This window comes from Sapajus apella, unplaced genomic scaffold (genome assembly GCF_009761245.1).
Source record: "Sapajus apella isolate SASKATOON/1434 unplaced genomic scaffold, GSC_monkey_1.0 scaffold1, whole genome shotgun sequence".
Lineage (NCBI taxonomy): Eukaryota > Metazoa > Chordata > Mammalia > Primates > Cebidae > Sapajus > Sapajus apella.
This window is the reverse complement of record NW_022436941.1, coordinates 12,461,869-12,487,440: the sequence shown is the minus strand read 5'-3', so window position 1 is coordinate 12,487,440 and position 25,572 is coordinate 12,461,869. Positions and strand designations below refer to the sequence as shown.

General features: G+C 33.3%; 1 protein-coding gene across 2 annotated transcripts in view; it reads left to right on the top strand.

Moving 5' to 3' along the window:
* SLC12A2 (solute carrier family 12 member 2) overlaps window positions 1–25,222 on the top strand; it is a 104,708-nt gene extending 79,486 nt beyond the window's left edge. The window contains exons 18-27 of one of the 2 annotated variants that reach the window (XM_032262528.1): window positions 2,307–2,413; window positions 5,887–5,966; window positions 10,124–10,249; window positions 12,654–12,701; window positions 14,135–14,257; window positions 16,462–16,573; window positions 18,481–18,567; window positions 19,619–19,754; window positions 20,064–20,131; window positions 22,070–25,222. In XM_032262528.1, the coding sequence (XP_032118419.1) occupies window positions 2,307–2,413; window positions 5,887–5,966; window positions 10,124–10,249; window positions 12,654–12,701; window positions 14,135–14,257; window positions 16,462–16,573; window positions 18,481–18,567; window positions 19,619–19,754; window positions 20,064–20,131; window positions 22,070–22,205 (1,023 nt within the window). In that variant the 3' untranslated portion in view covers window positions 22,206–25,222. The remainder of the gene's footprint in view (window positions 1–2,306; window positions 2,414–5,886; window positions 5,967–10,123; window positions 10,250–12,653; window positions 12,702–14,134; window positions 14,258–16,461; window positions 16,574–18,480; window positions 18,568–19,618; window positions 19,755–20,063; window positions 20,132–22,069) is intronic. The other variant, XM_032262609.1, reaches the window with a different exon arrangement.
* The last annotated feature ends 350 nt before the right edge of the window (window positions 25,223–25,572 follow it).

Genomic DNA, 25,572 nt, shown 5'->3' with positions numbered 1-25,572 from the left:
GGTATCAATTATGTAATCCACAAAGAAGAACTGATTTCCTATCACTTAGTAAAGAAGTATGTTCCAGAGAAGACATATTTTCAGTAGTAAATTACTCCACTGATAAACATACTGTTATCTGGACACTGAAAACATTACCTCTGAATAGCTACTTTGATTAGAATTTACAAAAGATTTACGGATGAGAGTGATACATTTGAAGTTTGGGTCATTCAAGGGAAAGTTACTACAATAGGAAAATTGAACATATAAGTACACAGAGCAAGATGTTATTGTTAATTTTGTAAAAATAAAACCCTTTTTAATTATTAGGATTTTAACAAATTTGTATAAGTTACTCTGACAGTATTTTGTACCATTAAGAAGGTACTGGTTATCTTATGACTTACTTCTTTAAAAAGGTGTCAACCTAAAGATACTCTTGGTTTTCTTTTACTCCCCAATTCCTTTCCCACCCCCCAATTAAAAATATGCTGTGTGGTTAAGATCATTTTTAAAAAACTAAAATGAATATTTTTATATGCCTCTTCAAGTCAAAGGTGCTTTTAATATTGAGTGTTGGGGGTGGAATTTAGTTCTTAAAAGAAGTGTGTCTACGGATGGAACACTTTGAAAAGAGATGTAAGCTTTACAGAGTTAGGGATATTTCTTCTGTCCTAATTATCCCAAGTGGCAGGTCGACACTTGATAAGTATTTAATTTTTTTTTCAATGAATGATTTTAGCATGTCACAAATAATCTTAAGTGTGACCTCACACTATATATAAAAATTAAATCACTGACATAAATATGAGAGCAAAACCCGTAAAACCCTTAGAAGAAAACAAGTGGTAAGACTTCATGGCACTGGATTTGTTAGTGGATTCTTAGATATGACACCAGAAGCATGGGCAACAAAAGGGACAGATCAAAAATATTCATTGCAGTGTTATTCACGATAGCCAAAAAGATAAAAACAAAGGTATCTTCCAGCAGATGAATGGATGAACAAAAAAGTGTCTCCCAACAGATAAATGGATGAACAAATGGGGTGTTTGTGTGTGTGTGTAAAATGAAATATTCAGCCATAAAAAGGAACGAAGTTCTGCTACAACATGGATTAACTTTGAAGACATTATGCTAAGGACACATACTGTGATTTTACTCATACAATATCCAGAATAGGCAGATTCATAGAGACCAACAGATATTACCAAGGGTTGGAGGGAGAAGGCGATGGTTATTTATTACTTAATAGTTACAGAATTTCTGTTTGGGGTGATGAAAAGTATTTGGAAATAGATAATAGTGTTATGTAACATTGTAAATGTAATTGATACCATTGAATTGTACACTTAAAAATGGTTAAAAAGACAATTTTTTGTTATTTCACTTTTGCTATAATAAAATACTAAAACCTGTGTATGCATACAATCTTGGAAATAGAATTTTCTAATGTGTTTAAAAATATAAGAGATTGAGTGGACTTTGGGGGATACTTTGGCCGTCTGCAGGTTTCACACTTATAGATTCAACAAACCATGGCTTGAAATTATTTGAAAAAATATTAATACAACAATAAAAACAATACAAATTTTAAAAATACAGTATAACTATTTACATTGTATTAACTATTATGAGTAATCTAGAGATGACTTAAAGAATAAGGGAGGATATGTGTAGTTTATATGCAAATACTATGCCATTTTATATAAGGGATTTGAGCATTAGCAGATTTTGGTATCCTGAAGGGCTGGAGGAAGATCTTGAAACCAATTCCCTATTGTTAAGCATATTGACTTGCAAATCCTGATGAGGTTGCAAGAAAAATTAATTGATGGAACAATTGAGGAAGGAAATTAACTGTCAGCAGGAACTTTTGCATGATTTGTAGAACAAATTTAGATTTTAGTATTGATGTGTTGCGGAACTGCATCTATTTGAACTTTTGTTTGTAGTTTTTAATGGCTGTTATCAAAATACATAACTGAGAATGCCACTGTATTATAATTTTTTAAAATATTATATTCTATTTCTCTTAGTAAAAATATGAAAATTTTGGTAGATCATAAAAGTGCAAAAATGTACATTTAGAATTTTTCAAGTGTTTTATTTTCAAATTATTTTTGTGTATGTTTAATTATAAGTAATATGATGAATGTAGTACTGTATGTAATTTATAAGTAAATACCCATGTATTCATTGTTGAAGTTGTTTTGCTAAGAGTGTCTATAGCAGCTGTCAATTTGGAGAACAGTTTTATCACTTTAGAAAACATTTTGTTGAAAATAATATATCTATAAAGTTGTATTTACCCTGTGTTTTAGGCTGCTGGTCTTGGTCGTATGAAACCAAACACACTTGTCCTTGGATTTAAGAAAGATTGGTTGCAAGCAGATATGAGGGATGTGGATATGTATATAAACTTATTTCAGTAAGTATCTTTTTAATTCAGTAATTTAGTTCATTGAGAAAGTGTTAATTTTAAAAGCTTGCCCTAATTTTTCCTGTTTCTCATGTAGTCTTTTCTGATGGAAATATAAGAACAAAAAGAATCACACAAAACATCTAGGCTTTAAATTGATTTTAATCTATTAAGAAGTTTTTTATTGATCTTTATTGTCTTTTTTACATACGTGCATATATATACACATATGTATGTGTGTGTATGCATGTATGCACTCTGGCTTCTCATTTAAGTTTGTAAGCTTTTTCCTATTCCTACAGCTATTGCTGAACAGAGTTCCCAAATGTCACACCAACACTTCCTAAACTGTGTCATTATAATATGCTGAAGGAAGGATGTTTTATCACTGTTGAGTCTTGTTCCACTTCCAAACAAATTTTGCAGTTAATCATTTGTTCATTATTTACATTTATTTTATTTAAATGTACTTATATGTTTTGTTTTTCTACCACCTTGAAGAGTTAAGTTTGAGTTAACTTCCATTTTTTGGGTTGTCTAGTACAGGAGTCCCCAACCACAGGGACTGGTTTCATAGAACACAATTTTTCCACAGACATGGGTGGCAGGGGGGCTGTGGTTTCAGGATGATTCAAGAGCATTACATTTATTGTGGAGTTTATTTCTATTATTGCATACTCACCATAATATAGACTCAGTGGGAGTCCTGAGCTTGTTTTTCTGCAACTAGACAGTTCAGTATGGGGGTGATGGGAGACAGTTGACAATCATCAGGCATTAGATTCTCATAAGGAGCATGCAACCTAGATTCCTCACACATGCAGTTCATAATAGGGCTTGCACTCCTTTGAGAAACTAATGCTGCTGCTGATCTGACAGGGATTGTACCTCAGGTGGTAATGCTTGCCTGCCCATGGCTCACCTTCTGCTGTGCAGTCCTCCTGGTTCCTGACAGGCCCCTACCACTACTGGTCCATGACCTAGGGGTTGGGGACCCCTGGTCTAGGTTCTTTTTTATTCTTTTGCTACTTTGTCTTTCTGATTGTATGTGGTTGTGGATTTTTGTGGCTGTATCTGTTTAATGTAATCTACCACATGCTTTTGGAAACTGAGTTATTTAATAAAAGAATAAAACCTTTCTTTTTGCCAGATTTTCTTCTTAATCTTGAAAAATACTTCTTTTCCTATTATTCTAAGTTTTGCCTAACCTATTTATCTTGTTTATACTGAAGATAAGCATTCCGTTTCCTCTATGCCCTAGTTGATTTATGAAGTAGTTTTTTTCTTGTCCTAAGCACTGGTAAAATAGAACTGTCCCCTTCTTATAATTGTCCTTAGAAAAAAAAAAAAAAAAAAAAAAAAAAAAAAAAAAACTTTTATTTGCAAAGTACCTTCAAGATTAAAGTTTAAGTCCCATTTTCTCTATGAATTTTGATCTGATAACCCTTTACTCACTGGGTTTACTTCCTTACTGGAACTCCTGTTGTATCTTTGGCTATAACCACATATATTTGCCCATCCCACATATGAGGGTTTTATTAGTGACATTTGAAAAGTCTTTGAGGAAGCAGCTGGATCTTATACTCTACTTTTTAAATGATCTCTTTATATGGATTAGTAACATATATGATAAACAAGATCTCCCAACTAATTGTTAAATAGTTTTAGTAAAATTAAAACTGCTGATTTGTTGCATGTTGTCACTACAGTTAAGCTTTGGGTTTATTTTTTATAAGCAGAACCTCATTGTGGCTAATTCTGTATTCTGTATATATAGGGATTAAGGACAGAAAGATTAAATAATGTGGACCACAAGCCATAAAACCCATGAGCTATGGGCTATGCTTTTTCTCTCTCAAGACCCAAGAGCAGTGAGAATGAAGTAATTATCCTAAAAAATACAAAAAGTGACATTTTTATAAATTCTTTCATATGCCTGTCACATTATTAGTTGTAGTTGCTCATAATGGAACACTGGAAGGGGTCTTTCTGACTCTGACCTTGTCGTGATTAAAGTGAGTGAGTGTTCTGAAAGTAGAGTATTACCCTAAACATTACTCCTGTACATCAGACAGCAATTAAAGGATAGGTAAAATACTGCTTTCTGGTTTAAAAAAATAATAGCAGTTTCAAAGCAGTGACACTGCTCATTTTTGTGGCACTTCCACTAATGTTTAACTGTGATTTTAAATACCTTGTGCAATTGAGGTAAGCTTTATATATTGTGTTTTTATTAACAGTATATTAGATCTGAAGTTGCAAATCAGTTTTTATAGTTTATAACAAAACATTTGTTTAATCCAAAGTAAACTTACATTCCCTGACTTTAAAGAAATTGATTTTGATTTAGTCAGTGTATTAACCAATTTTAAAAATACTTATAGTTATTTCTTCTCTAGTATTAATTAGATCTTTCAAGATATAGCTGAGAAAGATTAACATGTTATTTAAATTTCTTTCTCCAGTGACTCATTTAGTTTTAGTTAGCTCATCATAGGAATATGGCCAAATTGTGTCTCCATGATTTAAAAACAACAAAAGAACTTTTATAACCACATGTCATATCCTGAACACATTCTTCCATTTGTCAATAAGAGCAATAACGATTATTTTATTAGATTTTAGCCTTTTCATTTCATATAGCTATATCTTAATATGTTATTGTTTTTATGTCTACAGTGAATACTTATTACTTGTATAATGAATAATAATTTTAAGGATGAAAGTTAAGCCTGCTACCACTTTGGGAGAACAACATGACATTTGGAATTTAAAATTAGTAGATTCAAAAAAAAAAATTGGATTAAAATGAAGATGTATGCTCATAACTGAGATTCTAAGGTTTAAGTCTGGTTTTAAAGCTGTCTTAGATTTTAATGTGTTTTTGTATGTATAGGATGCACCCATTTATGTTTTTAAAAATGGAGAGGTAAATATATATTTGCAGATGTATATAAAATCTTTGAACTACTGTTCAAACCAGTTTTGTAAAAATTACAAAATTTTGTTAAAATTTCCTCAGTCCTTTCAAAAGTAATTTATTTATATCCTGCAACCTGCTGTCATTCGCAGTAGCATCTGGGGTGTGTGTGTGTGTGTGTGTGTGTGTGTGGGTGGGTGTGTGTGTGCGTGCGCACGCATGTATTTCCCTTGGTTTTAATGATATAAGCCCAAATATCATTGTAGTGGCATTCCAAAAGTAGTTTTTCTATAATTTAACCTAGTAGAATAAAAATACTGCTGCTGCTTTAAATGGCAGCTGTAGATATAATGTCAATACTGCAAAGATCTAAAAAGTAGTTTTCAAGGGTATTACAGAAGAAGAGAATATTGTGGGATTTGAAACATACGTATCTCAAGTGATTTTCAAAGCATGTTTTAAAAATTCAGTCATTTAAAGCTGAAAGTAATTTTAGAGATCATCTATTATCTTTATAGATGATAACACAAATATTGTGTTTTTTTTTTTTTTTTTTTAATAGTGATGCCTTTGACATACAATATGGAGTAGTGGTTATTCGCCTAAAAGAAGGTCTGGATATATCTCATCTTCAAGGACAAGGTAATTTGTTTGAAATAAGCTTTTAATTTTAAAAATACAAACTATTAGAAAATTACATTCTCACAAACTCTTCATTACTTTTAATAATTACTGTGTGTCATGGACTTACTGTATGGCATTTTAAGATCACATTTGGCTCCACTAAAGTTTGTGTTTTCTCTTTGTACCAGCCTGGATGATGGTTAGTAATTATTAATGGAGAGACTAAAATTTAATCCAAAGCATAAGCTTAAGCCAAATTTTTTAAAGACGTGAGTAAAATAGTCTGAGGCAAAACTTTTAAATGACCACTAAATCATAAGACATTTTCGTATTTATAAAAATATGCTTTATATAGAGTTATATTGATGGTAGAAGCTTAAATGTTGTCGTAATGTTCTCTATCTTCAGACCTGATAAATGTTTTTTTAAAAACATTTTTTAATTTAAAAATATTTATAGATTCACAATAAGTTGCAAAAAATAGTAGAGAGGTCCTCTGTACCCTTCATCCAGTTTCCAATGGTAACATCTTTCCTTATTCTAAGGTACTATATCCAAGCCAGGAAATTGACATTGGAACAACCCACAGACCTTTTTCAGATTTCAGCAGTTTTACAAACACTTCTGTGTGGTTGTGTAGTTCTGTGGCACTTATATGTTCATTTGTGTAACCACCATTGTATCACACTACCCGACTTCAAACTGTACTACAAGCCTACAGTAATTGAAACAGCATAGTACTGGTACCAAAACAGATATGTAGACCAATGGAACAGAACAGAGGCCTCAGAAGTAACGCCACACACCTACAACCATGTGATATTTGACAGCCCTGACAAAAATAGGCAATGGAGAAAGGATTCCGTTTTAATAAATGGCACTGGGAAAACTGGCTAGACATATGCAGAAAGCTGAAACTGGATCCCTTGCTTACACCTTATACAAAATCAACTCAAGATGGATTAAAGATTTAAACATAAGACCTAACACAATACCATAAAAACCCTAGAAGAAAACCTGGGCAATACCATTCAGGACATAGGCATGGACAAAGACTTCATGACTAATACACCAAAAGCAATGGCAGCAAAAGCCAAAATTGACAAGTGAGATCTAATTTAAAGAGCTCCTTCACAGCAAAGGAAAATCATTAGAGTGAAGAGACAACCTAAAGAATGGGAGAAAATTTTTGCAGTCTACACACCACAAATTTATTGGGGGGGGTGGACATCAAAAAGTGGTTGTGAACAGACAGTTCTCAAAAGGAGACATTTATGCAGCCAACACACATGAAAAAAAGCCCATTATCACTGGTCATTAGAGAAATGCAAATCAAAACGACATTGAGATACCATTTCGTGCCAGTTGGAATGGTGATCACTAAAAAGTCAGAAACAACAAATGCTGGAGAGGATGTGTAGAAATAGGAAAGCTTTTACACTGTTGGTGGGAGTGTAAATTATTTTGACTATTGTTCAGGACAGTGTAGAGATTCTTCAAGGATCTAGAATCAGAAATACCATTTGACCTAGCAATCCCATTACTGGGTATATACCCCAAATTTACAAGTCATTCTGCTGTAAAGACACATGCACATGTATGTTTATTGTGGCACCGTTCACAACAGCAAAGATTTGGAACCAACCCAAATGCCCATCAATGGTAGACTGGATAAAGAAAATGTGGCACATATATACCATGGAATACCATGCAGCCATAAAAAAGGATGAGTTCATGTCCTTTGCAGGGACATGGATGAAGCTGGAAAGCATCCTTCTCAGCAAACTAACACAAGAACAAAACCAAACACCACATGTTCTCACTCATAAGTGAGAGTTGAACAATGAAAACACATGGACACAGGGAGGGGAATATCACACACCAGGGCCTGTCAGGTCATAGGGGAGGGATAGCATTAGGAGTACCTAATATAGATGATGGGTTGATGGGTGCAGCCAACCACCATGCCACATGTATACCTGTTTAACAAACCTGCATGTTCTGCACATGTAACCCAGAACTTAAAGTACAATAAAAAAAAATTTTTTTTCAATGGCGGCCTGTTTCCCAATGGCTCAGCAGGACCCTCTTTGAATGAGGTAGAGTCATCTTAGTGCAAGTACTGGAAGCTTTTAATTTTTTAGAAAATTAAAGATTTTACCTTATCTTCAGTATACATTCTTTGTTCTGGAAGCTCTTTTCTAGAGGAAACACCCTTTCACACGTTAATATTAGCTGAACTGGCTGAATTAAATTTACTGAATAAAGATTTTGTTGCAAGCAAAAAAAAAAAAAAAAGGTACAGTGCTATTCTGTCACTACAGAGGTCTCCCTATGTGCTTATGTGCTCCCCCTTTCTACCTCCCACTGTATACTTGTCTCCCATAATTACTGTATAATTTTGACACATCAAGAATGGTATGTAAATAATTATAAAATAATATAGTTGCGTAACTTGTAAAGCATTTTTGAAAGTGAAGACTAAACCCTAAGTAAGGTATTATTACTACTTTTGCCAACTTTATAAAAACTATGGCAGGGAGTGGTGGTTCACGCCTATAATCCCACAAGTTGAAAGGCTGAGGCAAGTGGATCACCCATGAAAATTTTTATATCCTCTGAAGATTTTCTGGTAGTTTAAGAAATATAAGCTTAAGAAAATTTACATATCTAACATATTACCCTTATCAGTTAATTAACGAAATCATCAGAAGGAACTAAGCCTAAAAATACATAAGAGGTATTTGCTTCTGTATTTAAACTGTTTTAATCTTCCCTCCTTCTGTCCCTTAAAGGGCAGTCTGCAGCTTTGAAAGAAACGCTTTGAGGTCTTTATCAGTGTAACCAAAATACTCATTTTCAGCAATCTGGAATAGGTTTGGCAAAATGCTATTTCAGTTATTTCTTGCTGTACCAGAATTGAGGTTTAGAGTACCTGTTCACACAAATAGTAGTGTTCCCTTTTATGTATCACAGTTTGGCAAATAAATTATATAGTTCTATCATTTATTGAAGTTTGAATGTGATTGAAACTTTTAAAAAGTATTTTCATGTATTTATAAGCATTATTATATGTTTTTAAATGCCTTTTTATTCATCGTTAAGTTTTAAAATAGGAATTTGACTTGGCATAGGAATTAAATGCATAGGCATTGAAGTCAGGCAAATCTGCTTTAAAAAATCTCAGCCTTTTCTGTTAGGTGTTTTATAGCCTGGGCAAATTTGGTGACTCCAAGCCTCAGTTTCCTTATCTGTTAAAATGTATTTACCTTACAGGTTGGTTGTTAAGATTAAAAAGGAGATTAAGGCCTCTGAGCTCTTAGCAAAGTACTAGCATGTAGTTTCTTTTGCTTCTCTTCATTTACACAAATAAGTGATGAGGATTTGTGTAAATGAAGAGAAATAAATTGGACAGATTATCAATTTCATATTATATTTATCTTTGTGATACGTTTTTGTATGATGGAAACCAAATATTTACTAACTGACAGAAAGAGAAAATGAAGAAACTACTTTAAAACGAAGAAATGGTACTTTCACCATTAATTTAAGAAGCCTCTATTTCCTGGTCTTGGTTTTATAGTAGTGAATAGAATTTTTCAGTGTTGTCTTTCATCTTACATATCTATGAATATTTGTTACATTTTACATTTTTAATGTATGTAACTGACATTCAGAGCAGAATAGATTCACATACTATGTATTACTGTCTGCCAGATTCTACTGTTGTATGAATTGTACTCATTACTAATTCTCCAGCTCTTAATTCAAAGACAGGTTGTGTGTGTCTTTATCAAAAATGCTTGGAACCTGAAGTGTTTAAGAATCTGGAAGGGGGAGGTTGATTTTGGAATATTTGCATTATGCAGTATTTATCAGTTGAGCATTTCTAATCCAGAAATCCAAAATCTGAAATGCTCCAATGAGCATTTCCTTTGAGAATCATGTGAAGCATGTAAAAAGTTTCAGATTTTCAAATCAGGGATATTCAACCTGTAACTGAGTTGTGGTTTGTGTATTTAAGTGAATGGTCATTTCAAACAGGTTATCATAGTTTTTTAAATAGGTCATTTATAATAAACTTATGTTTTCATAATAGTTTATTAAACCATAATGCCTTATTTAACAGTTAAAATATGACTTAGATACTATTTTAAACACTTTTATGTCTACAGAAGAATTATTGTCATCACAAGAGAAATCTCCTGGCACCAAGGATGTGGTAGTAAGTGTGGAGTATAGTAAAAAATCCGATTTAGATACTTCCAAACCACTCAGTGAAAAACCTGTTACACACAAAGGTAATTTTCATTCAAACAATAAGTCTTAGTAATGTTTTAATTTGGGAGACATTTTTAATTATAATATATGTCTTATAAAAATAATCTTTTCTCTAACTGGTCATTTCTAGTTGGTCAGGTAAAATTTATGGCTTTCAAAAATGGCTACAGAATGACTGTTTTAAAGTACTAGAGTAGATCATCAAACAGAAACCATGCCAATTATTTACTAATATGGCCTCTGTGTTTTTATTTATACTTGCTTTAATGAAAACATTTTAATTTGAAGCATAGGTTAAATCTGAATTTGGAAACAACGTGGTAACTTTAAAGTAACAGACTCATGAGATTTTCACATAATTTCATCTACAAAATAGATGTGTCATGTTTGAGAAGGAAAGAGGGATGACTTCCAAATCTTACTCTCCCACCCTCACTCTCCTACCTCTATTCAAGTCTAGTATCTCCATCTGTCTTATTCCCAGCTGACACGCAACAAGAAAAAAATCTATGCTGTAAGTCATCAAACCATAACATAGTTTTGATTCCTGCAAAATATTTCCCATTTTTCTGAAATTATAACCTTGGACCAATCATGTCTCTGTGTAGTTTATCTCTTCAATATTACTTGGAAGCAGTAATGTTGCTTTTTATTTTCTTTCCTCCTTATTTACCTTATTGGCTTAGGGTATTAGTAGTTAAAGTTTAGTTAACACCCATTTTCCTTTTCAGTTCTTTGTTGGCTCGATTATAATGTATTTTGTTTTTCCTCAAAATTCTATAAACTGATTCTGATAACTGTTCTTATGTTCTAGCATTTATTTTAGTTTGCAGTATACATTCTTTCATTTCCTCTTTTTTCTTTTTTTCTTTTGTTTCAAACATTCTTTTTCTACAGAATCTGTTAGGAATTAATAGGTGAGGTTTTGATGGGAGGGTAACAAGTAATACACATCAAGCATCTACTCCATGCACCCACATTATAGTGGTTGTTACCCATACATTAGCTAATAATATATGTTACGATCTTATGAAATTATTATTTTTATAGAACAGGAAACTGGGTGAGTACATTTCTACTTACCTTTTTATTATAAAAATCTAAATGCCTTTAACTTCCTTTATAATTTTTAAATGTCAAGATTCCCTTGACATTTCTGAGCTCTTTTAAGCGAATGCAGAATATCAGTAGTATTACAATTTTATAAAAGACAGGTTTCATTACGTATCTCTTTATAAGAACAATATTGAATGCTATAAAATTAAATATAATTGATTCTTTTTCCATTACAAGTTTAAGAAATTAGCATTTGCTTTATTTTGTGTTTATTTTTTATGTAGTTAGTTATTCTCAAAGTTAGCAGCATAGATACTATAGAAAAGTTTATACATTTTAGAACGTCCTCAGAATTAGACACTAGGATGTAGTTATAAGTCCACAATATTTAATTGTGTCTGTTTGGTTATTGAATTATACAACATGCAAGGAGTCAAAAAGAACACCTTCTAAATACTTTCTGCCAGGCACAGAGCTCAGTGCATTAATGCTTGCATTAGTATAACAAACCTAATAGGTAGGTACTAATGCTCTTTCTACAAAAGAGAAAAGCAGGTTCAGTAACTAAAGCTCACACAGCTAGTGAAACAAGTAGAGGTAAGATTGCAATCTTGCAGTCTAACTCCAGAACCCACTGCAGTATACTCTTTCTTGTCCCAAGTCCAGAGTTTTAAATGTCGTAAACAAATATCATAATACAAACTTACATTAAGGGAACAAAAATTGTTAATGCCAGAAAAATATTTGTAGATATCTTTAAATATAAATGGATTAATATATGCACACATACATACGTACATATATAAAGTTATGTATTTGAGAAAAATCACTCCTGTATAACCTGGCATTTTATCTAAAGCAAAATACTTCTGTTTCCGGTCAAATTTCTTAATATTTCAAGTGGTGATTAATTTTTTGCAAATAACAAATATCCATTAAATGTTTCTAAAATTGCTCTTCAGTCATTTGCACAGTGATGCAGTGGCATGTTTAAAATTTTTGTATTATCTGCAATATCAGTTTTTAATGTCATATTTACACTCTCTAAGCCACAGTTCAATGTCTTTTCAACTTATTTCAAGTATGAAAGTATAAAAATTTTTAAAATATGCTGAAATTTAAAGAAAAACTTTATAGGAATTAAATTTAGGCGTGTTAGTCATCGTATAGGGGAGGGGTCTCAAATATGTTTGCTTTTTAAAAGCTTCAACATTCTACAGAAAATATTAATCTTCAGTCTTGATTATTCTTCAGTGGGCTGTTACTTCATACTATACTTTGTTTATAAATGTGCTCTAGTTACATTTTCATTATTTTATTAATATAAAGGCAATTAACTTATTTTTGTGTTTTTTAAACATAATCTAGATGAGGAAGAGGATGGCAAGACTCCAACTCAACCACTGTTGAAAAAAGGCAGGCATTTTTCATCATTTTATTTTAATCCTTCTTTCATACTGTAAACTCTTTAACTCCAACCTTATTCCTTTTTTTTTAACCTTTTTGTTTCCATGGTGAGGTGATGTTACAGTTCTATAAATGTAGATTAGAAAAATTATTAGTCTAACTAAAGAGTTAAATCTTCCCAGGAAATGGTATTATATCACACACAAATTCCTTTAAATCATCATAGCATTTCTGAAATATTCAGACCCAGACAGCCAGTATTCCTTTTTTTTTTTTTTTTTTTTTTTTTTTTTTTAGTTTAAACTGCATGGTTTAGATGATAAGTAGGGACACTGAAGTAGATTTTATTTGCAGTGTCACTTGCATCCTTTACCATCAGTTGTACCCAGCCAAGTCCTCAATTTTGATACTAATATATTTTTCATTTCAAAAATTACAATATTTCTCACAGTCGTGCTGCGTTTGGGAGATACACAGTCATGTCAACATACATGAATTTTATGAGAAGGAGATAGAGGTGAGAGTTATGGAGCAGTGTGGTTTGGTAGCCATTTTATTTCATCGTGCAAAATCATTTGTCATGTTTGCATATATCACAGCAGCATGAAAAGTGACATTCTACAGAAGTGATCAGATGTCCTTGTATGGATTTCTGCTTTTAAAATTTTGATGTAGGAGTTTCATGGTAGTCATTCGCTTGCTCACGGAATCAGTGCTGTTTTTTGTTTTGTTTTGTTTTAACTCCTGGGAATATAAATGGGAACTCCTTGGTGTATTGTTCTCAGGCCTGCAGCAAATGGGTGCCCTTCCAAGGAGTTCCCACCATCTTTCTGTGGTTCCGAGAAAGATGTGGTTATATGGCTTTAGAATTGGATGTCACATATTGGGGACAAAATATAGGTAAAGATGAGGGAGTCTTTCCTTAGACTAAGGTTTCACTGTGATAATTGTAAGAATATGTTAGTATGTCTTCAACTCCCATCTTTCATTTATATTACAGATAACAGCTTTGTCTTTTAAAAAGTTTTGAGCTTTAAATTATTGAGATACCAGATTACCAAAGAAACAGTTTCACAGAACAGGTGTAAACTTGATGTGTCCAGTTAGACTAAAACAGCTTTTGAAAAAAACACAAAATCTAGAGCCCAGTATAATTTTTTTGATTGATGTTTATGATTCTCTTACATTCATTCAGAATGCTTGAATATATTAGTAATTAGGCAGATAATTTTGATTGGTTTAGCTATTATAAAGAGTTATTTCTCTGTAGCCATTTATAAAGTATAGTTTTATTATAAACAACTGAAAGCTTATGGTAGATGCCTTATGCAATTGTCTGTATTATAAACATCTGAATACAAAAATTAGGAAACCATAGGAATTCAGCAAAGGGCTTTTAACATTTACTTTCCTTACATTTTATTTTTTGCTTAATCCTTTAGAATCCAAAGGCCCTATTGTGCCTTTAAATGTAGCTGACCAAAAGCTTCTTGAAGCTAGCACACAGTTTCAGAAAAAACAAGGAAAGAATACTATTGATGTCTGGTGGCTTTTTGATGATGGAGGTAAGGTTGTTAATTTTTAAAAAATGATTTTAAATGTACTGAAATTGTGAGAATAGTAAGAAATGGTATGCATTATTTACCCATAGACCCCATTCAGATTTTGCTAGCATTCCCAAAAGTAAAAAGATTAACTTCAGAATCAGGCACAGCATTTAGTTGTCTGGTCTCTTCACTGTCCTTAACGCAGAGGTAGTTCAGTTGTACTTCCTTGAGCTTCATGACCTTAGCATTTTTTTTAAACGTTGTCAACCTTTTTGTTGACTGTCACCGAATTTGAAGTGCTATTTAATGTTTTATTTATGTATTTATTTTATTTATTTATTTATTATGAGGTGGAGTTTCATTCTTACTGCTCAGGCTGGAGTGCAATAGTGCAATCTCAGTTCACCGCAACCTCTGCCTTCCAGGTTCGAGCGATTCTGCCTCAGTCTCCCAAGTAGCTGACATTACAGGCATGCGCCACCAAGCCTAGCTAATTTTGTATTTTTAGTAGAAATGGTGTTGCTCCATGTTGGTCAGGCAAGTCTTGAACTCCCAACTTCAGGTGAGCTGCCCGCCTCAGCCTCCCAAAGTGCTGGGATTACAGCTGTGAGCCACTGTGCTTGGCCTAATGTTTTATAATTATAATTAGTTTTAGGTTATCTGTCTTTGGCAGAAATATCACAGAAGTAATGCTGTACTCTTCTGTCTGTATCTCATCAGATGGCGCAGGATATTGATTTGTCCCATCACTGGTGAAATTAACTTTAATTATTGAGTACTATGGTTTTCACCAGGTTTATTCACTGAAAAGTTATCTTCCCCCCACCTTTATAATTACAGGTATTGGGGATGGCACAGGGGAGTTACTCTGAGACTATGTAAATACACCATTCTTCTTGCAACCTTCATCACTATCTTTAGCATCCATTTATGTTTCCCTGAATTTATTGTTATGGTTGTCAAATGATGATTTTACAATTCCAACACTTCTTCCTCATTTATTAGTTGGCATTGTATTGTAAGGAAGAGCTTTCTCTTTATTTCTATCAGTGTGGACCCATTGATTTCTAATTTATTGATATTCAATGGGATATGTATTAGATTACTCTTTTATTGCTTCGAAGAAATACCTGAGACTGCATAGTTTATAAAGAAAAGAGGTTTAATCAGCGGATGATTCTGCAGGATGCACAAGCATTGTGCTGACATCACTCAGCTTCTGGATAGGCTTCAGGGAGCTTTTACTTATGGCAGAAGGCAAAGCAAAAGCAGGCACATCACATGATGAAAGCAGGAATGAGAGAGACATAGAGAGGAGACAGAGATGCCACATACTTTTAAATGACCCAATCTCATGAGAACTATCACAAAGCACCAAACCTTGAAGGACTCACCCCCATGATCCAAGATCCAAACACCTCCCACTAAGCTCCACCTTCAGGATTGAGGATTAATTACAATTCATCATGAGATTTGGGCAGGGCCTAATATCCAAAATATGCCAGGATATAATTTGTTACTTTTATTTGGTTTGATGTTCCAGTTATCCCATATTTCACCAGCGGAATCCTCCTTAGGCTGATTTGTTTCCATTTATCATGTCCCAGTCATTCTTTGAGTTATTTTCTGACACAAGATGTTCCAGGCTTGGTTTTACTGTTCTGCACTTTCCCTTCACAGCCACGAAAGTAACCCTTGATCCAAGGAACGCTGGTTCCTTTTACTGAACAGTAGTGTTTAGAAACAAAGATCAGGGCATTAGATATGCTTGTGGCTACTAGAGTGTCACTTCTCCCCGGCCTTCTCAATGTACGGAGCTAGGCACTCCATGTAAATGTGTGTGTGGAGATATAAATGGAGATCAAAAACCAATTTCAGTCCAGCTTCTACCTTTTTGTATTTCTCAGTCCAGTGTTAAACACAGCTCCCACTAAGGTCTATAAATAACACTTATTTTCTCAATCTTGTTGTACGTGACTAGTCTCCTGACTTTACTAGACCACTATCCCATTTGGCTGTCTTCCTTGAATGAGCTCACACTCCATTAGGAGTCCCTTCTTGCTCAGGTCTGCTAATGGCTTTTTGACTGAATTAAGAAGGAAGGACAGAAAGAAGAATTTTGTTTATGGAGTTGTAGTAAACATGTTTCTCAAGATTAAATTGAATTAATGTTCTTAAGAAACTAGCATTTAGTAAATGATTTATTAATTTTTATAATTCAGGTTTGACCTTATTGATACCTTACCTTCTGACTACCAAGAAAAAATGGAAAGACTGTAAGATCAGAGTATTCATTGGTGGAAAGATAAACAGAATAGACCATGACCGGAGAGCGTAAGTTTGTTTCACATTGAAGAACATTAATCTAGTAGCACTTCATTGCTGCAGTATAAATTTGATAAGATAAAAATTGGACAACTCAGTAAATGTCTAATTATTTTGCTTTGTTTTTTACTGAAGTTAAAAATTTTAGTTAAATATAACCCGTTCTCTTTAGTGTTCATGTTTAGTAGATACTTAATTTTACTTAGATGTAATTTTTTTTAACATGTTAGCATTTTAGAAGGTCCTTCTTGAATGCTTGTTACATTAAAATGCTAAGCAACGTTTTTTTTTTAATCAAGGGGGAAAGTGCACAAACATTACATATTTATATATGCGGTACATTATGTTGTAGACTTCCGGACAACAAAATGCAGGATGTCGTTGTCATCCATCGTATTCCTTTTGTCTGTACTGTCACAATTCTAGTTTGTTTCAGTTATTTCTCACCTGCTTACTAAATACTCTTGTTTTATCTTTGACCTATAATGAATATATTGTACAGAGTACATAACGTGCATAACCTTTGACCTAATATGTATATGTATACATTTTGGATCAAAGGTAAGACATGGGTACTTAGAAGCATTGAAACCCAGTTTTATTTTCAGAAAGCAGAGTTTTGACCATATCATTGCTCTACCCAAAATACTTTAACAACTTCTTTGCTACCTGCCATAGAAAATCTAATTGTTATAATGTAGCAGTCAAGGCCCTTGACAACCTGTCTTCTCATTAATTTTCTTCTATTTCCCCCAGTATGCTTTATACTTCAGTACACTTTTCCATTTGCCCTAAACATGCATGTGACTTCAGGCTTTTTACTCTTTTGCCTACTCTCTTTTCTCTACTGTAAATAGCTCTTCAGTTGCCTCTCCTTTTATCTGTTTACTGCATTCTTAAAATCCAGCTCAGTTCTTCATAGTGCCTTCCCTGTTTTTCCCCACTTACCTCCCCACCGATTTAGTTGTGTTTCTTTCCGGAATCACAATATACTTGATGCCTACCACTCATCACATTCTGGCTGGTATTATTTTCTTAAATTTGAGTTTGGTGGGCCCTGTAATGTTTAGCGTGTTTTATAATAGGCACTTAGTAGATAGATCCTCAAATTCAACGAGCTGTTTATTCATTTCAAATAGTGAATTATGCAAGAAATACTAGTAATAAATTTAATAGTTCAACCTGTAGCACATCTGTTTTCTCATCCCTAATCCAAAATTCAGTTTAAAAGCATTTTTTATTACAAGTAAAATTGCATTTTGCTAATTGCTTTTTGTGTGTATGTGCACTTCAACTTTTCTGTTGTTGCCACCAATGTTTCATTGTCAACTATGGCTTCAGAAAGGTATTTGCTGAAAATTCAGGCTTGTTGATGCTGCTTTTCTATGTCCTATCCCAGCTCCCTCCCCCCCCATGATGCTATGAACTTACTCTGCCATCAGCTATATCTTCAGTATGGCCCATAGGTTATATTTGGGCCCTGAGATAACCATTTTTCTTGGATGAAAGAATAATCCAAAAAGAAGTAATCCAAAAATAAATCTTCTTGGATGAAAGAATAATCCAAAAATAATCCAAAACTAGTCTACTAGTTTTTATTGAAATCTATGTACTTATCAGTGTAATTTGATTAAAATTAACTTAAGAAACATTAGCTGCCATTTAAATCTCATTATTAATGTCTTTCTTTGTCCATTACTCAGTACAAAGGAGAGATTCAGAGAAAGTAAAAGAATGTAACAGTAGTCTCTACTCAGTGAATTTAAGTCTACTTTGTGAATGAATGGTGTAAATTAATTCAAATGGACATTGTTATGGCACATGATAGACTGACTTTTTTTATAAATCATGCTTTTCAGATATATGGATTCTGAATAAAAATACTTGTATCTTAATGCTATTTATTCTCGTTGTAGAATGGCTACTTTGCTTAGCAAGTTCCGGATAGACTTCTCTGATATTATGGTCCTAGGAGATATCAATACCAAACCAAAGAAAGAAAAGTAAGTTACTCTACAAATTTCTGATCCTTTTATAGATGGCATTCTCAGACACAGATTCAACTTAATTACCCAGAGATTTTTTTTCCTGCTATTAATTACATGTGAAGTCAGTATTTTAAAAATCTTGTATTGATAGTTGGCATGCATGTAGCAGATATTAAACAAAATCTAAAGAGTTTTCAATATTCAGAGAGGATTTGAGTTACAGCTTTACAGTTTGTAAGGTTGTTATCAGGGTGAGGTTGCTTCTATTGTAAAACAGTGTATACCAGGTGCTTCGTACTAGATTTGATACTGAAAATAAGTTTTTCATGTTCATAGAGGATTAGAATGCCATTCATGTTATTTTACTGTTAAGTATATTTGGATGTAGAAATTAATTTTGCATTTTCTTAAATTTTTAGTGTCCTTTCCCCTTCAAAATGTTCTAGTACATTTTTTTTTACACTACTTTTATTCGTTGATAACTGGGAAAACCTTTGGGTGTTTTGAGCAGAGGAGTAACACAATTTGACTTACTGCTCAAAGGGATCGTTTTGGGTACTATGGTAAAATTTACTTAGGTTGAGAGAAAATGGCCGTAGTGGGAGAGATTAGATACAAGGAGATCAGCTTTAGCAGTTAAAAGTGCAATTTTATTACAGATTGGAGATTTTTAATCCCAAATGCTTGAGACCAACCACAAGTGTTTCAGATTTCAGATTATTTTTATTTTGAAATATTTTCATTATACATGCTGGTTTAGCATCCCTAATCCGAAATTCAGAATGCTTCAGTGAGCATTTCCATCATATTGGTTTGACGCGTTTTGGATTTTAAATTAGGGATGCAGAATCTATATGGTCCAAATGGGTTCTAATTTTCAGTTTGAGACACTAGAAATTGCTGTTTTCAAAGTAAATTGCCAAAGTGATTATTATTGTTGGGGTATGAAGAGGAGCATAATAAATGAGAGGCACTAACTTTGTAAGTTATAATTTAGTATTTAAGATTCTGCTGTTACGTAACTTAAAATAAGATTAGTTGTCAGTATTCTCTCTGTTTTTTAAAGTATTGTAGCTTTTGAGGAAATGATTGAGCCATACAGACTTCATGAAGATGATAAAGAGCAAGATATTGCAGATAAAATGAAAGAAGATGAACCATGGAGAATAACGGATAATGAGCTTGAACTTTATAAGACCAAGGTATTCTCTCTCTTCTGCTTCCTTGTCATTAATCTTTTATAGTATAATTTTTAATTTTTAAAAATACTTCCGACCTAAAACCTAAGAACTTCAATTTGATATGGGAGGGGTCAGTTGTATAAATGAACTCTACCTTAAATTAGATTTATATGAGATTAGCGGAAAGCATTTTTAAAAAATAGAGAACAGATATTTTTATTACACTAAAATTCATTTGAGTTTCTTTTTAATTCCTTGTAGTTTTATGGACCATGCTAAATTCTAATTTCCATAGGGTCTAGGAATGACTTTCCAACTGTTTCGTTACAGACATACCGGCAGATCAGGTTAAATGAATTATTAAAGGAACATTCAAGCACAGCTAATATTATTGTCATGTAAGTAATATCTTTATAAAGATTTTCTTGCTAATTTATGATAATATGCTTTGAATTAATTTCTATTCCAACTACATATCTATGTAACACACATATTGACTTAGTGGTTATCAGGAGGGAAAAACAAACTTGTAAAAATATACTATGCTTTAAGCATGTGGAGAAAGACAGACAAAAACTTTAAGCTTATATGAATCCCAAGTAATTTTTTTATCATGATAGGTTATATTGGAACCTTTTGTTTGTCCTTCTTCTCACCTTTTCAAAATTCCTTGTCTTGGTGAACACTACAGCATAGCCATTAAGCATGTATGGGATAGGAGGATCCTACGTTAAAATTTGTACCCCGGACAGCTTCCTCTTGAAAATAACCCCAAAAAAGTTATTTGGAAGATTAAATTTTAATAGTGATTCCTATCTGTATTCCCATTCTTATGTTTCCCACACACAGATTTTTACATCCAGACACATTGTCTTTGAGTTAAATACAGATGCTGAATGTCTACTTTGGCTTTTCCTCTACTAAACAACACTAGATATTCTTTGAACCCACATTTTCTCATTTCTGGAGCCTGTGTCCTTAGATAGGAAAGCTCAGGCCTCCCTCCACACACACAAAGAGTCAAATAATGAAAAAACTACCAAAAGATTGTTAGTTTAACAACAAACATTTAATTGCATATCAGAAACTTTCAAGTCTTGCTGATGATAATGAAATACCTGTAATGGAAGAGACATTACAACATTGAAATTTAGATAAAAACTTTATACAGCAACTGGTCACTGCTACTACCATTCATAAATAGAAATTAAAACTGAGGCCGGGCGTGGTGGCTCACACCTGTAATCTCAGCACTTTGGGAGGCTGAGGTGGGTGAATCACGAGATCAGGAGTTTAGGACCAGCCTGCCAACATAGTGAGACCCTGTCTCTACTAAAAATACAAAAAATTGCCAGGCCTGGTGGCAGGCGCCTGTAATCCCAACTACTTGGGAGGCTGAGGCAGGGGAATCACTTAAACCTGGGAGGCAGAGGTTGCAGTGAGTGGAGATCGTGCCACTGTACTCCAGCCTGGGTGACGGTGGGATACTCCGCCTCAAAAAAATTAAAACTGAGATAAGAGAATATAAAAATTGCATTTATCCATATATAGCTTCTGTTTTTTAAATTTTGATAGTAAACATACCTTTCACCTAAAAGAATTCTATTCTTATTGAAGAAGGGGAAATCTAGGATTTAGTGTTAGATACCGAATGTACTCTGGTTTATAGAAATACTTATTTACTGTTCTTATGAACAAATTTTTAAAAGTCTTTTGTTGAAAGATTAGAGTCTTGTGTATCCACATGTATGATGGTGGTACCATAATATTATAATACTATATGTTAAGCTGGGCATGGTGGTGTGCACCTCTAGTCTTGGCTACTTCAGAGGCTAAGGTGGGAGGATTGCTTGAGCCGTGGAATTTTGAGTCCAGCTTGGGCAATGTATTGAGACCCCATCTCTCTAAAAAAAAAACGAAAAAACATATTTTTACTGTAACTTTTCTATATTTAGATATACAAATGCTTACCATCATGTTATAGTTGCCTGTGGTATTCAGTACAGTCACATATTGTACAGGTTTGTAGCCTAGGAGCAACAGGCTGTGTCATAGCCTAGATGTGTAGTAGGCTATATGATCTAGGTTTGTGTAAGTACTCCCCTGATGTTTTCACAAGGGCAAAATTGCCTAACAGTAAGTTCTAAGAAATGTGTGTCCATTGCTAAGGAACACAACTGTAGTTGTTTACTCTATATGCAGAATTCTCCTTCACTCAGAAATATTCTGTGGTTATAGTAATTTCTAGTTACTATAATCTACTTTATAAACTTTGCTACATTTTATTTTGTAAATGTGTTGCTCAGATTTTTTTTTCTCTCTCCTTTTGATACCAGGAGTCTCCCAGTTGCACGGAAAGGTGCTGTGTCTAGTGCACTCTACATGGCATGGTTAGAAGCTCTATCTAAGGACCTACCACCAATCCTCCTAGTTCGTGGGAATCATCAGAGTGTCCTTACCTTCTATTCATAAATGTTCTATACAGTGGACAACCCTCCAGAATGGTACTTCAGTGCCTAGTGTAGTAACTGAAATCTTCAGTGACACATTAACATCACAATGGCAAATGGTGACTTTTCTTTCACGATTTCATTAATTTGAAAGCACACAGGAAAGTTGCTCCATTGATATGTGTATGGAGACTTCAGTTTTAGTCAAATTTCATATCTCAGTCTTAATGAATGGTGATTCTTCTCTATTGAACTGAAGTTTGTGAGTAGAGTTTTCCTTTGCTACTTGAATAGCAATAAAAGCGTGTTACTTTTTGATTGATGAAAGGAGTACAAAAAGCCTTTAGCCTCGAGGTGCCTTTTGAAATTAACCAAATTTCATCCATATATCCTCTTTTATAAATTTATAGAATGTCAAACTTTGCCTTCAACTATTGTTTTTATTTCTAGTCTCTTCCACTTTAAAACAAAATGAACACTGCTTTTCTTCTTTCATTGATCATTTAATGTTGGGTACTGTATGTCTTTTGTTACTTTTGTAAACGTATCTGTTAGATATTAAAGGTGAGAATTAGGGCAGATCAATGAAAAATGGGGAAGGGGAGATGGTAACCAAAAGTGACCCCACGGTAAGGTTAATATGAGTATTTGTAAATATAGAGCTATGAACAAAAAGGCCCCCAAATACCTTTTTAACCCCTCCGATTGGCTGTTGTTATTTATTGAAACCTTAGGGAAGATTGAAGATTTATCCCATACTTAATTTCTGTATGCCATGCTGAAAATCACGTCATTCTTTAAAAAAAAAAATACTCAAGATCATTCATATTTATTTGGAGAGAAAACTGTCCTAATTTAGAATTTCCCTCAAATCTGAGGGACTTTTAAGAAATACTAACAGATTTTTCTGGAGGAAATTTAGACAAAGCAATGTCATTTAATAGAATATTTCAATAAACACTAAGTGGAATTTCAGTATACTGTACTATCCTTTACAAGTCATTAAAATAATGTTTCATCAAATGGTTAAATGGACCACTGGTTTCTTAGAGAAATGTTTTTAGGCATAATTCATTCAATTGTCAAGTACACTTAGTCTTAATACACTCAGGTTTGAACATATTATTCGAACATTAAAATTTAATCCATTCTTAATACTTTAAAACTTTTGTGTTGAGAAAAACTGCCAGTTTGTGCTTTTGAAATGTCTGTTTTGACATCATAGTCTACTAGTACAATTTTGACAGTGCATATGTACTGTTACTAAAAGCTTTATATAAAATTATTAATGTGAAGTTTTTCATTTATTATTCAAGGAAGGATTTCCTGAAAACATTTCAAGGGATTTATGTCTACATATTTGTATATGTGTATGTGTATATTATATGCATACACAGATGCACATGTGTATATATAATGAAATTTATGTTGCTGGTATTTTGCATTTTAAAATAATCAAGATTCATTAGGCAAACCTTTTGTTTTAGTAAACATAAGTTCAAAATCAGATTAACAGTTATAGGTTTCATAGAACAAAGGCGATCATTTAAAGGGCATTCTGTAATTTCACACAGTTATCCGGTTAGAAAATGGAGAATACTTCACCTGAAGTACTGTTAAGTGGGTTAATTGATATATGTTTCAGTGGTAGAGGATATATGCAGGTTTTCATGAATCTTTTTTTGAGACAGAGTCTCTGTTGCTAGGCTGGAGTGCAGTGGCGCGATCTCGGCTCACTTCAACCTCCACCTTCCGGGTTCAAGTGATTCTCCTGTTTCAGCCTTTCAAGTAGCTGGGACTACAGGCACATGCCAACACACCCAGCTGATTTTTGTATTTTTAGTAGGGATGGGGTTTCACTGTTTTGGCCAGGATGGTCTTGATCTCTTGACCTTGTGATCCACCCATCTCGGCCTTCAAAAGTGCTGGGATTACAGGTGTGAGCCACCACACCCGCGGTTTTCATGAATCTTGAATAGACATCTATAACATTATTATTATTATTTTCAATGGTGTGCAGCATTTTTGCTGCATGAGTATGAGCTAAGTATAGAGCTCTGATAACTTGAATTCAGAATATTAAGAAAATGAAGTAACTGATTTTCTAAAAACAAATTTCTACATTATAACTCAGCATTGTTTTAAAACACTGCAGGTTTTGCAATGTTTGGGGGGAAAGACAGTAGAAATATTATATTATTCAGTAAACAATATGTGTGAACTTTTAAAATGGGTAATAGGGCATGGACTGAGTGCTGCTATCTTGAAATGTGCACAGGTACACTTACCTTTTTTTTTCTTAAGTTTTTCCCATTCAGGAAAACAACATTGTAATCTGTACTACAGGAACCAAATGTCATGCGTCATACATGTGTGTATAAAGTACATAAAATATATCTACATATGCATAATGTGGGGTGGGTAATACTGTCTGTGAAATAATGTAAGAAGCTTTTCACTTAAAAAAATATACATTACTTTCACTTAACACTAGACACCAGGTCAAAAATTTTCAAGGTTGTTACAGTACTCTGATAAATTTCAACAATTCTTAGAGACGCTTACCTAGTGTTGAAGCTAAAAATAGCTTTATGCTGAATTTTGATTTTTATGCCAAATGTTTTTTAGTTCTAATCATTGGTGATAGCGTGGAGGTAAATAATTATGCCATTGCATTTGACAGTTCATTATTCCTATAAGTAAGAAATAAGTTTAGAGAGAATGGTGGTGTTAAGCTGATTATTAACAGTTACTGAAATCAAATATTTATTTGTTACATTATTTCATTTGTATTTTAGGTTTCCTTTTACATTCTTTTTATATGCTTTCTGACATTACATATTTTTTAAGACTATGGAAATAATTTAAAGATTTGAGCTCTGGTGGATGATTATCTGCTAAGTTTGAAAATGTAATATTTTGATAATACTGTACTATAACTGTCACACAAATGCTTTTCTAATGTTTTAACCTTGAGTATTGCAGTTGCTGCCTTGTACAGAGGTTACTGCAATAAAGGAAGTGGATTCATTAAAACTATTCAATGTCCATTCTTAAGTATTTATCTGTTTTGTAAGTCTTTGCTAGCTTTGTGGTTTTCATCTCATTTAGATAACTATTACTTCATTTGTGTCTGAATTTTTTAAATAGCTTCTACCCTACTAATCATGCCCTCAAAAAGTTGTTTGAAATCATTCATTATCCCTAAGTCTTTGGAATAATCACTGTTCATATTGACAGTATGACCTGAACCATCTAGATGTGGCATATTATGGTTTTTCTTTTTTAAGTGACCTGGCATTTCTGATTCTGTTTTATCTTTGGGCCAATCTCATTTGTGCATGAGGAAACTAGAAGATTAAAAGGGATTCATTGTCCCTAAATATAAT